Genomic DNA, 13,369 nt, shown 5'->3' on the forward strand with positions numbered 1-13,369 from the left:
AGCTGCCATTAAAAAATGTTGTCATTTCACTCAAGTTTGTCAAACAACCCGAGGTTTTAAAACTAAATTAAATATGTAATTTTCTTTTCTAATAGCATGAAGATGCTGTTCCAAAGGATGAAGCAGAGGGCTTTGCCCGAAAACCAAAGCAGCGGCCAAGACCCGAGCCACTCTTCATACCACCAAAAGCTGGCACCTTTATTGCACCACCTGTTTATTCCAACATTACTCCATATCAGAGCCACTTACGGTCACCTGTCCGTCTGGCAGACCATCCTTCAGATAGGAACTTTGAGCTACCTCCTTACACTCCTCCACCAATCCTTAGTCCAGTGAGAGAAGGATCTGGGCTGTATTTTAACGCTATCCTCTCTTCAAGTGGTCATTCAGTTCCACCTCCAATGACTCCCAAAAGTGGTCACAGAACTCTGCTTAGATCAAGTAAGTTTCACTTTAACCTTCCTTTCTTGCCTAGGTTAAGATTAGGAAATGCAGAGCATTAGGAGGAAGATCATGCCCTTAGGAGGTGTGGTGGTGTGAAACTGGGGCTTCTTCACGACTGTTTAGGGAGCTGGAATAGAGGAAATGCAGTGTTGGTACATCTGGGAACTGGTGTTAAGATGCGTTCACAGGCAACCTGCAACACCCCCTGCTGACGTTCTTGGGAATGGAAAAGTCAGTTCCTCGTATCTTGAACTGAGGGGAGGAAGGCAAATTCCCGGTCATCTGAAACTCCATTATTTAGCCTGGGGGTACCTTTTTTGAGAGACGGACAGCTCTGATTAGATTTGCAAGCTGTGTGAAAAGCAAATCTCAGATGTGAAGCTGAGCAGTTCTTTCTTCTTGTTGCAGATAGTTCAGAAGTTACCCCTCCGATTCTTACGGTGGTGGGGGAAGCCACCCCGGTCAGCATTGAACCGTAAGTAGCCAGTAGGTTCATAGTCTCTTAGTAAAAGTGCTTCCTTCCTTCCTCCTAAACCTTCAAGCTGCTCCCTGTACAACTGATGTATCTCTTAGAAGCATTAAGACTATTCTTATTGGTGGTTCAAAATATAAGTTGTCTTGATTAAAAATTACTCCATACGATAAAAAGTGTTTGTTTGGGCAAATGTAATTCTGGTGATACTAACTGCTTTGTATTACTGCTTATCTGTCTCTGGGCTGAAATACTGTTAATTACCTAAAGGTGAATCTATCCTGTGTTGTTGTATATGAGCACTTTTTTGTACGCTGTATGCTTGTTTTAGGGTGGGAAGATGGTCCTTTAGAGGAAGGACAGAATGTAGCATGGAAAACTGGAGTTAGCTCTCACTGGGTGGGTCAGATGGCAGGTGTGTTGTATCTGCAGCACAGCTGTGAGCACCTCGTTCCCCCCGGGCAAGCTCAGCTTGAAAGCCCTACAGCCAGGGGCATATGGGGTGTGTGCCCTGAGCTAGTCAGCCTCATTAATCTTTAGCTGGCTGTATGCTGGGAAACTTCAGACATATGTGGACACAGCAGCACTAGGGAACACAGTCTGAAGATGCTGAAGCTGGAATTGTGAGCTTAGGCTTCATGCCAGTCCCGCTAAATCTGAGTGAAGTTGCAAATGTCTCTGCACAGCCTTCACAGATGCTCCGGGAGTGTTACCAGTACAAGCTCAGTGCTGCAGAACTTCAGCAACATAGTTCCAATTCATTATTGTACCTAGTTAATGAACTTCTGCAAAGTCTAATCATTGAGATGCATGGCATGGAAGCACCCATATGGCATAAAAACACCCACGTGGCTCTGCATCTGATTGTGCAGTCAGCAATCTCTGCTCTAACTCTGCAGCATATCCTGTAACATTTGAGATATTTAACTCAAACTTTCCCCAAATAAATACAAGGCTTCTTTTGCTTTTATCCAAAATGGTTTATATTTTGAAAAGGGACTGGAGCATTTGCTGGCAATTTTATTTTTTCTCGCCCTTTTTCCAATCTGCCCTCCTGTTTGAAGCTCAATTTTCTACACCTGTGGCAGCAGCCTGAGCAAATGTTGCAATTGTGAATGAACACGGATTTTTCTTGTCACCTTTGCAGACCTCCTCTAGACTGAACCTGTTCATTGAAATAAGAACATTCATTGTTGTATAAATTTATTTTGGATATTGCCTAATTCATCTTTCTCCTGTTGGTTCATTTCACATTAATCCAGGGGAACTTCTTGAACAGATATTTTTTGTGTCCCTCTCAGGTCTTGGTCTTTGACCTCTCTGTGGTGCAGTTGTCTTTGTTGTGTCTAATGGCTTAAATTGCTGAAGTTAATGACATAAAGTTAGTTGTAATTTTAGTTGTGTGTGAAGATTTTTTAATTTGTTGCTGGAAATTTCAAATCATGGTAACTTAGTAGTGCAAATTCATTTCCTTTTGCCAAAAGGGAGTTACGTGCAGAGTTGTCTTACTGTCATCTTAAGTCTTACTGAACAGGTGCTTATGCGGGTAGATAGCTTTTAACTTTTAATCACAATAAATTAATAACCCGGTGTCATTCTGTGTTTGGCAGCACTGCTGTGGTCATTTATGTAGACATATCTTTCTTAAAGGAAATATGACAGGAAGCACTTTTTTTTTTTAAAGAAAAGATGTTTAATTTGCTTTGTAGTCTTGTCAGAAGTCGACTCTAACTTGTGATTACCCACTATAGTGTTCTTAATTGCTTGTGCTTTGCCAAACCTTCTGTTAATATTTCTCAAAAGGTTATTTAATTGCAGTGATTTGGAATAGGAAATGTGATAATGAAGCTTAATTCTTTATGAAGTGGTACAATAGGCAGCTGTTGTCACAGATCCTTGTGTCCTACTGGTTTTGTAGTTCAGTTGCATCAAAGTCATCACCCCTCAACTAGGCAGCCTTAAATACACCTGTGGTGCATCAGCTGTGAACTTCCTTCCCAGTGCATGGCCTCATTTCTGAATGTTGTCACACTCAGCTCCCATGGCATCCCAGGAGCACCACTGGTGCTTACAGGCAAGAGCTCTTGTTGTACTGAAATGGGGGCTTCATCAGTAAAGGAACAGTGGAATAATATAACTTGAATGGATCTCTGGAGATCATCTGGTCCAAGTCCCTGCTCAGAGCAGGCGAAATTTAGGTTACCCAGGTCAACTCTTGCAGCAGAATTCCGGTTTTATTTGGACGTTGCAGGTATGAAGTGTAATTCATAGTTTTTCTAGCCCAGAGATGTCATATTCCAAGTTCCGTTTAAAAAGGAAAAGCAACTTTCAAGAAGCCCTGCATTCTTTCCCTCCAGATTTTCCAGTTGTCTCTTTCCTTCTCAGAAGTGAAGTCAGAGGAGTCTGTGTCCTAAGACACAAAATCTCCCAAATTTCCCAGTGCAGTTTTTACTGCAAAACCACCTTTTTATCTGTTTCCACGTGGCAGCAAAGTGTCAGTTTTGAGCAGTTATCCCTTCTAGGGCAGATTATAGTCCATAACCCTTTCCTCCTCTGTGTGAAACTGCATGCCATAACAGTAAGCAAGACTAATCACAGTGAGCAGAAGACTCCACATGAACCTCACTGCAGTCCATCCCAGTGTGCTGAAAGGAGGGCTGGCATACCAGGGTGGTTGTTTTGCTTTGCCTTTTTTAGCAAGGTCTTCTCAGTCTTGCACGAAATCTCTTGCTTTTCATTTTTAGTCTGGATTGTGTTTTTTCTGTCCAAGATGAAGAGGACAAGTAAAGGAAAAATTGAAAACTATACAGTGCTACAAACAGACTTTAGTGTTTTCTTGGGGTTCTTTGTTCTTCATGTGCATTGAAACAAAATTACTTTTGAGAAGCAGAATGGAAACAGTTACGACAAAGGGCATCTGAGATGCGACATTTTCAACTGCTTTAATTCTTCCCTGCCCGTGGCTGTGATTTGAGACGTGTAATGTCCCTGTTGCTTTACCTTCAACAGGTGTTGGAAATAGTAGTTTTGGGGAAAAAAACAGATAGTATATGGCAGCCTGCCTAAAACTTCCCTGCCTACATCTATTATGCTTGATGTCATCTTGCCATCACCTACTGAGAGGAAGTTAGCATCAGTCTGTGCATCTAGCAGATTGTGAAGGAAGGAATCCAGAAAGAATCCCACCCCACTTGTGTGGAGCTGCTGCTGAATGGGTGATGAAATTAGAACAAGTGTATAGGGTAGTTAACTTCTGCATCACTTTGTTTACACATGAACTGTAAACTGTTCCCCTTAAGTAGATCTGGATCTGCTATAGATGCAAAAGAAATGGTTTGCAAAATCTCTGTATGTGTTGAAGTCAGTCATTTTTCTGAACACGGGCTTTTCCAACACATGACATCTTATGATGCAGGTGCTTCATGACAATATCAAAATAAGGAATTGGGTGTAAAAGAGGGAATTAGGGTGTTCCCTTCTTCTCCTTCCATACCCATTTCTTCCCCTTGATACCACAGCCTCTTAGGACTTCAAAACACCCTATTGAAACACTTGCTAGTATCTCAGTGGATTTTTGTACAGGTTGTGTATTATTTCAAGGCCTCCCCACACCTCTTCCAAACTCCTTTTCATAATAGACACATGTGTGTCATTTCAGAGGACAAGAAAAGTCTGGAGGTTGTCATTTCTCAGAAGTTTTTGTTATTATTCCTTATTGCACTAGATCATGCTTTTTCTCTGGTAATTGAAGGGGGGGGGAGTGGGGTGGGGGGGCACCAAGCCAAGACTTGAGAATTATGGCTAATCTTGCCCTGGGCAGGGAGTTCTACTTTTTTCTAGTGAAGCAACTCCAGAATTTTATCATCTCATGGGCACTGCCTGATCTGCTCTCTCCAAAGAAGAGCTTCTTTCTCTATACTTTAGTATGTCAAGAGCTACCAGTGTGGTGCTAGTTGACTGACATCTGCATGAGGAACACTTTTGCATTAAGTATATAGCAGAACAGTCTTTCAGTGGGGGTTCTTACCCATCACTGTGCATACAGCCACGTTTCCTAGTACAGAGTAGAATCTCTGCGGATGGTCACTTGACTTAAAGCAAGTGTAGTGCTCTGTGGGTTGCTTGTAGTGAAAAATGTGTCTGCTAATTCAGATGTAAAAGTACAACATTGCTGCTAAAAGGATGGGATTTGGGTTTGGTACAAAAGGAGCAATACAGGTTTCATTGTTTTATATTTTTGGTTTCAGTTGTTAGGAAGAGTACCTAGAAGACACCAGCTTGTATCAAGATCATAAAGGACCAAATTTTGATCCTGCTTTGAATGGGGAGTTGGACCAGATGGCAATGTTTAGGTTGAAAAGGACTTTTGGAGACTCTGGTTCAGTTGTTGGCTGACAAAATGCTAATACTAAAACAAGCTCACCTATCTTATGTCTGAGGAGCAAGCTTGCCTTAAGAGGACCCTGTATGAGAGCCTCTCAAAAAGTGATGATTATTGGAAGCTAATAACTGTTCTTTGAGCAGCTATTAGGAGATGCTAATTTAAATACAGTTTCAACCTATGCTGATAAAACAATGGAAGCTGGTAATGGATGTAAAACCTCTCAACTTCTGAGTTATTTATGTAACCTACAACACTGTTGGTGTTATATGCAAGAGCCTGCTGCAATTGTTTCTTCATTTGTTTCTTCATTAGTGTTTCTAGCAGAGATGGAGACTTCCTGGATATTGTAAAGAGGGCCTGACTGTAATGTTTTTCCTTCTCTGCAGGCGAATAAATGTAGGAACTCGCTTTCAAGCAGAAATCCCATCACTCCAAGACAGAGCTCTGGCAGAAGCTGATGAACATAAAGCAGAGCTGGTGTGGCAGCCATGGGGTGACTTGGAAACCAACAAAGTCACCCAAGAGAATGGTAAGAAGGTGGAAGGCTGGTAAATAGGACAGAGTTGTCACAGTGATTGTAGGGGTAACCACATATCTACTGTAGGCATAATTTAAAATCTTTTAGAGCTGCCAGTCAAGTGACATGTTTGAGTGGTCTTGAAAACAGTTTTAGGAGCAAAACTTGTTTATTGGATTGCATGCATGGGGCAGGGAGAGGTTGGTAGGATTGGTTCTTTTAATTGTGAGAAAACTGGGACCATTGTTTCTATCAGGCCAAGAGCAGGCTTTTGCTCAGTGAAGCTTCCTTGGTTTTGTTAACATTTGAAAGCCACATACACTCAAATCCTCTGTTTTTGAGGGAAGTTCTAGACGTAATAGTATTTTGAAAAAATCAAGTTGTAGACAGAGGTCAGGATGAGGAAGCAGGAGTTGTGGTGGCTGGTAGCAGACTTGAGAAGCTGTCTGCTTTTGTTGCACATGGGTTGTGGCCTGTATAAATCCTGAAGGGGAGAGGAGGTGGGCAAGCTTGGAAGAAATATTTCTAGTGAGAGAGAAAAAAGGGTCTTGTGAAATGGAAATTCACAGTATAAGGGCAGATTCAAGAAATCCTGAGGTGAAGGGAGGTGGGAAGACATTATAGGAGGGAGGAGGTTTGCAAGAAACTCCATGTGTAAATAGTGCTGTATGACCTTGCAGTCTAATGAATAATGGAGTCCAAATTTGACCCATATAAATTTGCAAGGACATTCAGCTTCTCTGAGTTCTACTTTCTGTTATGTCTAGTTCTCCTTCAAAAGAGTAATTAATCATGCAAATCCTGTAGGAAACTTCATTTTAATCTTCTTTTCTGAATTTTTTTGGTACCCCTGTGGAAACAGTGGAAAATCTGCTATCTGCTGCCTGTTCAAGCATTTTTCCTGGGGCTGGAACCAACCAGGAGCTGGCATTGCATTTCTTACATGAAGAAAAGGGAAGCATTCTGGTGAGTCTGCCCGGCTGTTCACCTCAGTGTGGTCAGGGATGTTAAGGAAGGTCAGGTAATCTCTCATTCCTGAGAGGAGAGCCTTGCACTTTCCTTTCAATGCATCTGGTTCCCATTGTTTGGTGTCCCTTGTATGTCCCTAAAGTGGGTTCTCACCGATGTACAGTGCCATATGCTCTTGCTATCTTTTATATTTCCAACTTGGACATGTTTGGCTTTTTAACAGACACACTGACAGTCTATCAGGGCAAGTGAGCCAAGTCTGCTAAATGAATCTTAGGTGTTGTCTTCTGGGAAGATTACCATGTTGAAAGGCAAAATAAGAGGCTAGGGTTGAAGACTGAGTCAAGAGTGCAGTGTCTGTACCTCTTTGTTTTGGTAGATCCATTTGACTTCTCTGGTCTCTGTCTATAGAACAACTGTGCTGCTAATTTTATGTCAGTATTGTAAGACATGATACACTTCCATTATTGCCCTTTCACACCCGTGGGAGGTAATATCAAATAGCCGAGCAAAGAGCAAAGCTTTGTCATCCTTTTATAGTTCTGTGACAGATTTAAACTGGCATAAATCAGTCCTGTGGTCAGGAGTATCTCACACTTTTGCCTGGCTGCTTGTTTCCCATCTCCTGGCACTGACACTTGTGAGACTGCATGGACTTGCATTGGAGAAGAGATCAAACAGAAAGTTTTTGTGTGTATGTGTTAGGTTTCTGCCAGCCCATCGTTGTGAATGCTGTTGTTGGCATTAGGGAGGAGCAGGACTGCCTCTGGCAGCAGGAGCTCATTGTTCAGGTGGTTTAAACTGCCAGTGGCAGTATGATTCCATTGTCTCCTTCCTACAAAATTTGAAAGCGTTTCTGGTTTATATGAAAACTAAAAAGTAGCTTGAGAGGTGGGGTTTTTGTGTGTATAATCTTTCAGTCACATGACTGCTGTTTTATTTTGAAATACTGCTTAGTCAAGTGAGATCAGATTGCAGTGACTGCGATGTGTAAGACAGGTATCATTTAGGGCGCAGCATTTTTGGATGTGTGTGTAATAGGCCTTTGGTTAATGTGATGCAAGGTCTCTGTCTATGGAATTGGCTCTCTCCCAATACCCTGGTGGTTGTGTCAATTCACAGATATGAAGAGGTGCCCAGAATGTACCACTTGCCTGTGGTACCCAAGATTAGGTGGATAGTCAAGAATGTGATTTTGAAAGTTGTCCCAAGTGGTAAACTGTGCTCTGGTTCTTTTCTGTTAGCTTGCCACAGAAAGGAGAGGATTAACAATTGCCTGATCTTTGTTTTTAATACCCCAAACATTAAATTAATTATTTTACTTGTGTTTATCTAAGGGAGCTCTGACCAAACTGCTGTTGAAGAATCCAGTGCGACCATCTACCCACCCTTTGGCAGATTATCACTACACAGGTTTGTTAACTAGGAATTTTTCTATCCTTTTCTGATTTTTTGGGGTACTCTTGATGCCTTAAGAGGCCTCCTAGAAACAGAGACCAGACAGGAGTAAGGGAATAAAGGTAGGTATTTATTTGAAAGGCCTTCAAAGGTACCCCTGGGGAGCCAGAGGCTGTTGCCAAGATGGACCCCAAGACGAACCCCAGGTCACGAGTTCTTCACACCTTTATAGGTTTGGTTCATTTGCATATCAGGGTTAATTCTCCAGTTAAAGCTTCAGTTTAATGGTGTAATTCCCCTCACTTGCCCCCCTTAGAGGCTCTTTGGTTTATACTTTTTCCTTGGAGAGCAGGCCTGGAGAGGCTTTGTTATGTCTACCTAGCATGAGAGAGCAGAAATTAACAGGCTACAAGAAACTTCAGAGTTACACACTAAGCAGTACAGAATTTGAAAAATATAAAAGTTAAAACCTAAGGCATCACTCTGTTACATTACAAGAAGATTAAAAGGCCAGTCCTCTCTCATAACTCAAGTGATGGCTTGCCAGAAATTTTGCTTGTGCAAATTATGACACTTAAAACGTAAGAAACACTGCGTCCTCCTGAACATGTGCATGTGTATTGGCATATGCATGAGTTCTGATTTCCTTTATAGGGAGAAGGGAAGGCAGTCCCTTGGCACTAAGCCACAGAGAATGCAGAAGGATAGCCAGTATGTACAAGAAAGACTGTGGTAGCCTTAGAATCACAGCCTCTCTGGCATGATTTTCCAGGGTGGAGTTAAGCAGGGGTTTTATGGGGAATAGTTTCCAAGCTTGCTGAAGAAGCCTCAGCCAGCTATGGGTACCTGTCAGTGTTTCTTCAAAATTTATTAGTCTTGCAGCTAATTAGAAAATAGTCAGCCATGTGACACTGACTTCAGTGATCTAGGGTGACCCAAGCCACCTGAAAGACCTGATGTAAAGCAGTAGCGAGACATCTAATAGCTGGTGCCACAAAGCATACAAATTACATCTCTTCATTACTACACATGCCTACTGTAGTTATTGGCAAATATTACTTGAATACCATCTATGAGGAAGGAGGGGATTCAGAAATGTGTTTATTATTAGAGGCAAAGAATATTTGAGGAATACTGGAGATGTAGTAAATCTTCAAGTACAGATTGCTGCTGAAAGAGAAGATCCTGTTTTCCTGCCCCACCATTTCCCTACTATAAAATCTTATGACTGGGCCACCACAAAGTGTGTCACTTCACCTTGCTTGGGCAACATCTTAGTTCATCTAATTGAGTGGTTTTTGCAAGCTGAGCTGAGTTAACCTGTGGTGATGAGCACTAGATCTAACACAAAGGAAGTGTTGAGAGGAGAGCTGAGGTGGAGCAGTAAGGGAGGAGTTAACAGCAGTCTGCAGTTTTGCTGTAGTAGGTTCGAGGAGAGACTGCACCCTTACAAGTGTGTATTGGTCTTATTTAAGACGAACATGAAGAAAATGTACATAGAAGAGAAAACATTTGAAATTGTATGGGCTTCCTTACAACTTATTTTTACCTACAGGATCAGACAAGTGGAAAGTTGCTGAAAAAAAGCTATTCAACAAAGGCATTGCAATCTACAAGAAAGACTTTTTCTTGGTCCAAAAGCTTGTAAGTTACTTTTTTTTTTTTTTTTCATTACAGCAGTGATACATTTTTACATGTTTGTTGAACATTTAATACAGAAAGTTCAATCCTGATTTTTCTGAAACCTCAGTTTTAAGCATTAGGTCCTGCACTCAAAAGATTTCAGAGAAATGTCATCATCTAGCACAGCATAAAATCTCATCAGAAAGCTAGAACAATAATGGTTTTTTTGCTGTTCTTGTTTACTTAGCCCTGGTACTTAAAGTGCCTTACTTTCGTTAGTCCATGCTGCAGATATCTCCTCTGCAGAGCACATTTATAGAGCACTGGTAGTGTTTGGCTTAGATGGCTTGCTGATAAAATTAAAAAGAAACACATCTTTGTCACTGATGGAGAGGAGCAAAGAAGGATATGTGAATGATGCATCCTTTAGCTCTCTCTTTCCAGTTTTGTGACAATGATAGTAAAAATGATCACTCCCATATTTTGATGAGGTATGGCATGTCAGCAAGGGGGAAATCACTGAAGGAGAGTGCAAAATCAGGAGCTGCATACATATTTACTGAATAAATTCCCCCAGAGCATTTAAGTTGCAAAAGCTCAGAAGCTAAGAATATATTCCAAAACTCTCAGAAAAATCACTAATACAGAACACATAGATGGTCACAAGTCTGTGCTGATAATTGTCTACCATCATATGCCTATGAAATGCACATGGCCAAAACAGGAAAGGGCTGCAAACCTTCACTTCCATTTTTGGATCACTATTCTGGTCTGGTCCTCTCTGAAGGGCTGCTGGAAAATAAAGCTCCCCCATAAAACTGAGAGGCTGCTGTCAAGCCTGATAGCTCAACTGGAACATTTCAGAGGCTAAGAGGTGCAGTAAGCTTACAAAGGTCCAGGTTCTGTCACTTTTACATTAACCAGCTTTTCTTTGGAAAGTTTGTCCTGTAGTTCTCAGTGAATAACAATGGGAATAGGGGATGGGCTGTGGGATGAGTCAGACAGGCAAATATGACACAGAAAGGGAGACTTGAACAGCAGCTGTGGTGGAGTGGAGACTACTAAGGAAAGAAAACACAAAGTGTATTTATTGCACTCCTAGTAATTATAAGTCGTCTTAAAATCATGTAATCCATTGGACTTTCATGTTTTTTAAACAACAGATAAAAACCAAAACGGTGGCTCAGTGTGTGGAATTCTACTACACATACAAGAAACAGGTGAAAATTGGTCGGAATGGGACCTTAATCTTTGGGGACATTGATGGTGCTAATGAGAGATCTATGAAAGATGAAGCTGAAGTTGACATAAAGGTAAGTAATTTCCTAAATTTCTCTCACCTCTTTTGGGCTGTGGTGTGAAGTCTTGTGTGTTATCTCATTTACTGGTAATATCAAAAGCACAAGCAATCTGGCTTCTCCACAGGAGTCCAGACTCACAAACTTGTGTCCTGTGTCACATAATGACATTTACTTACAGACATCAAAATTAACAGTTCCTTTATCTTCTGGTGAAGAGTTCCCATAGGTTTGCACGTGTTCTTCCTCTCAGAAGGGACATCTTCAGTGAGGAACAGGGGCATGTGGAGGAGGAGGAGGAAGAGGAGGAAGAAGAGGAGGCAGAGGAAGGGTTGGATAACAGAAAGAGGAGCGCAGATGCTCTGAAAGATGAACAGACACTACAAGATGGTGTAATAGTAAGTGGTGCATTGTGCATGCTGTGCTTTCTATGCCACCTTCACTCTGCAAATAGTTTAGAAAACAGGTGGGCAGTTCCAGATGCAAAAAGTTTCCATCTCTAACTTTTTCTGGAGAAAGAGATTGAGCTGTGGTAGCTCAGAGTGTTACTATCAACCAGACTGTGTGCTGTCATGGGAGAACTGGGATGTGTAAGGTGGAAAAATGCAATGTATTCTTTGTGGCTGGTGCACACAGAGGGCCATGATGAGAAATGTCCTTAAAATAGCCTGAAGACTTTCTCATTAAATAAAACCTTTGTCTGGAATAAGTGAAGCACTGGAGCTCAGCTACTGTCTTCCTTCTGATGCTGGGTTTAAGTGTCACTTTGCCTCAACTCCTCTCCTCTTTGCAAAGGCCAATGACACCAATATGAGGCGTCAAGAGGCAACTGTCATGAGCAGAATTGGGAGGAAGCCAAGGGAGACAACAGTGAAGCCTCGAAAGCCTATTACTGCTCCAGTGCAGAGAAAGAAGAGGAAACAGAAGATAAAATCAGATGCTACCAGTAAAACACAAAACACAGAAAACACATTTCCATGTAAAAAATGCGGCAGGTAAGACCAACTCTGCTTCCAGCAACAGTCACAGAATCACAGTAGGGCATCTCCTGTAGAAGCTTTTTCTCAAATGAGCTTTCAGTCTTTCTATTTAGACCATAGACATTGGCAATAATTTTAATGACATTGTCCCACTTATACTTGCAAATTAAGGGTTGTTTTTCCTCAAATGGCATGAGACACCACCTGCATTTCAACTGTGTACAGTATTTGGTGTTAAGCTGCACTTTCAAGCAGCTGCTGTATTGGCCCTCTGTAATGCTTACATTTTTTAACGAGAAGTTTCTATGTATTTGCTAGATCACATATTAAGAACGTGGTGTAGACTTAAGAACAGTGGTGTAGAAACACGAGACACTAGCATGGTTATAGCAGCAGCTATTATGCCAGTAGGTACACAGTTCCCCTGGTTACATTTACAGCTGTCTTCGGTGGATGTCAAATATATTTGTATTTCCTCACACAGCTTTAGTAGTTTTTGTAGGTGTGTTGCCAACAGAATAATAACTGTCAAGAAAATTCAGTTCCCTACATAAGTTGCTTACTCTTAAAACAACAGTCTTGTAATACCACTGGTTATCCCTTTATTTAAAATATACTGAGCTGGGGGATGGCAAAAACATGCAATCTGTCCAGTTACATCACCAGGGATGTGACAGATTCCTGTGATGCTGGAACTTTGCTGAAGGCACCTTGTCTCTGTGCCCATGGGGAGCACGTGGCATTGGAAAGGGCAGTGCTGTGAGAGGTCAGGCAGTTAGGATTTGGTCTTGGCCTCTGACACAGGACAAGCAGACAAGGATTCTTAATGGTGTCTGAACTTCACTTGTGCCATTTGATGCAAAGTCCAAATAGTTAATGGTGGAAGATGGAGGAATAGATCACAGAAATGTGAAGTCAGAAGGAAAAAGCTCAAGCATTTCAAGCTGTGTGGACAAGGCTCCGGAGTGGCATTGGGCTGTCATTTGCCTCCATGCTTATGGTACTGTTGCAGCACAGGGGTACACCTGAAAACTAGGGCCCCGTTGTGTTAAGCAGCACGTGCATAATTCAGATACTGCCCCTCTGAATTCAGAGCTGAATGAGAAATGGCCACAGTAAGAAATACAGCAAGTGGTTTGAGGGTGCTCAGGATCTCCTGCTAGCATTGCACCTTGTGCTGCCACACACCGAGTGGTGTTTGCTGTAGGTGCTCTATCTCAGAGCCAGCGGGAGTTCTGGAGCTGAAGCTCATGAACTCGAGGCTGGAGCAGCAGAAGCTCTTTT

At 41.9% G+C, this 13,369-nt stretch overlaps 1 protein-coding gene across 7 annotated transcripts in view; it reads left to right on the forward strand.

The window, feature by feature from the left end:
• The window catches only part of MIDEAS (mitotic deacetylase associated SANT domain protein), a 59,383-nt gene that overhangs the window by 37,124 nt on the left and 8,890 nt on the right, over positions 1-13,369 (forward strand). For all 7 annotated transcript variants that reach the window (XR_014226524.1, XR_014226525.1, XM_082284061.1 and 4 more), the window contains exons 4-12: positions 96-441; positions 853-919; positions 5,687-5,829; positions 6,680-6,783; positions 8,124-8,199; positions 9,740-9,828; positions 10,971-11,120; positions 11,324-11,503; positions 11,901-12,100. Coding sequence is in view for 5 of the 7 variants with exons in the window: in XM_082284061.1 (XP_082140187.1) it covers positions 96-441; positions 853-919; positions 5,687-5,829; positions 6,680-6,783; positions 8,124-8,199; positions 9,740-9,828; positions 10,971-11,120; positions 11,324-11,503; positions 11,901-12,100 (1,355 nt within the window). In the remaining 2 variants the exon portion in view is untranslated. The remainder of the gene's footprint in view (positions 1-95; positions 442-852; positions 920-5,686; positions 5,830-6,679; positions 6,784-8,123; positions 8,200-9,739; positions 9,829-10,970; positions 11,121-11,323; positions 11,504-11,900; positions 12,101-13,369) is intronic.

This window comes from Coloeus monedula (genome assembly GCF_965178545.1).
Source record: "Coloeus monedula genome assembly, chromosome: 6".
NCBI lineage: Eukaryota > Metazoa > Chordata > Aves > Passeriformes > Corvidae > Coloeus > Coloeus monedula.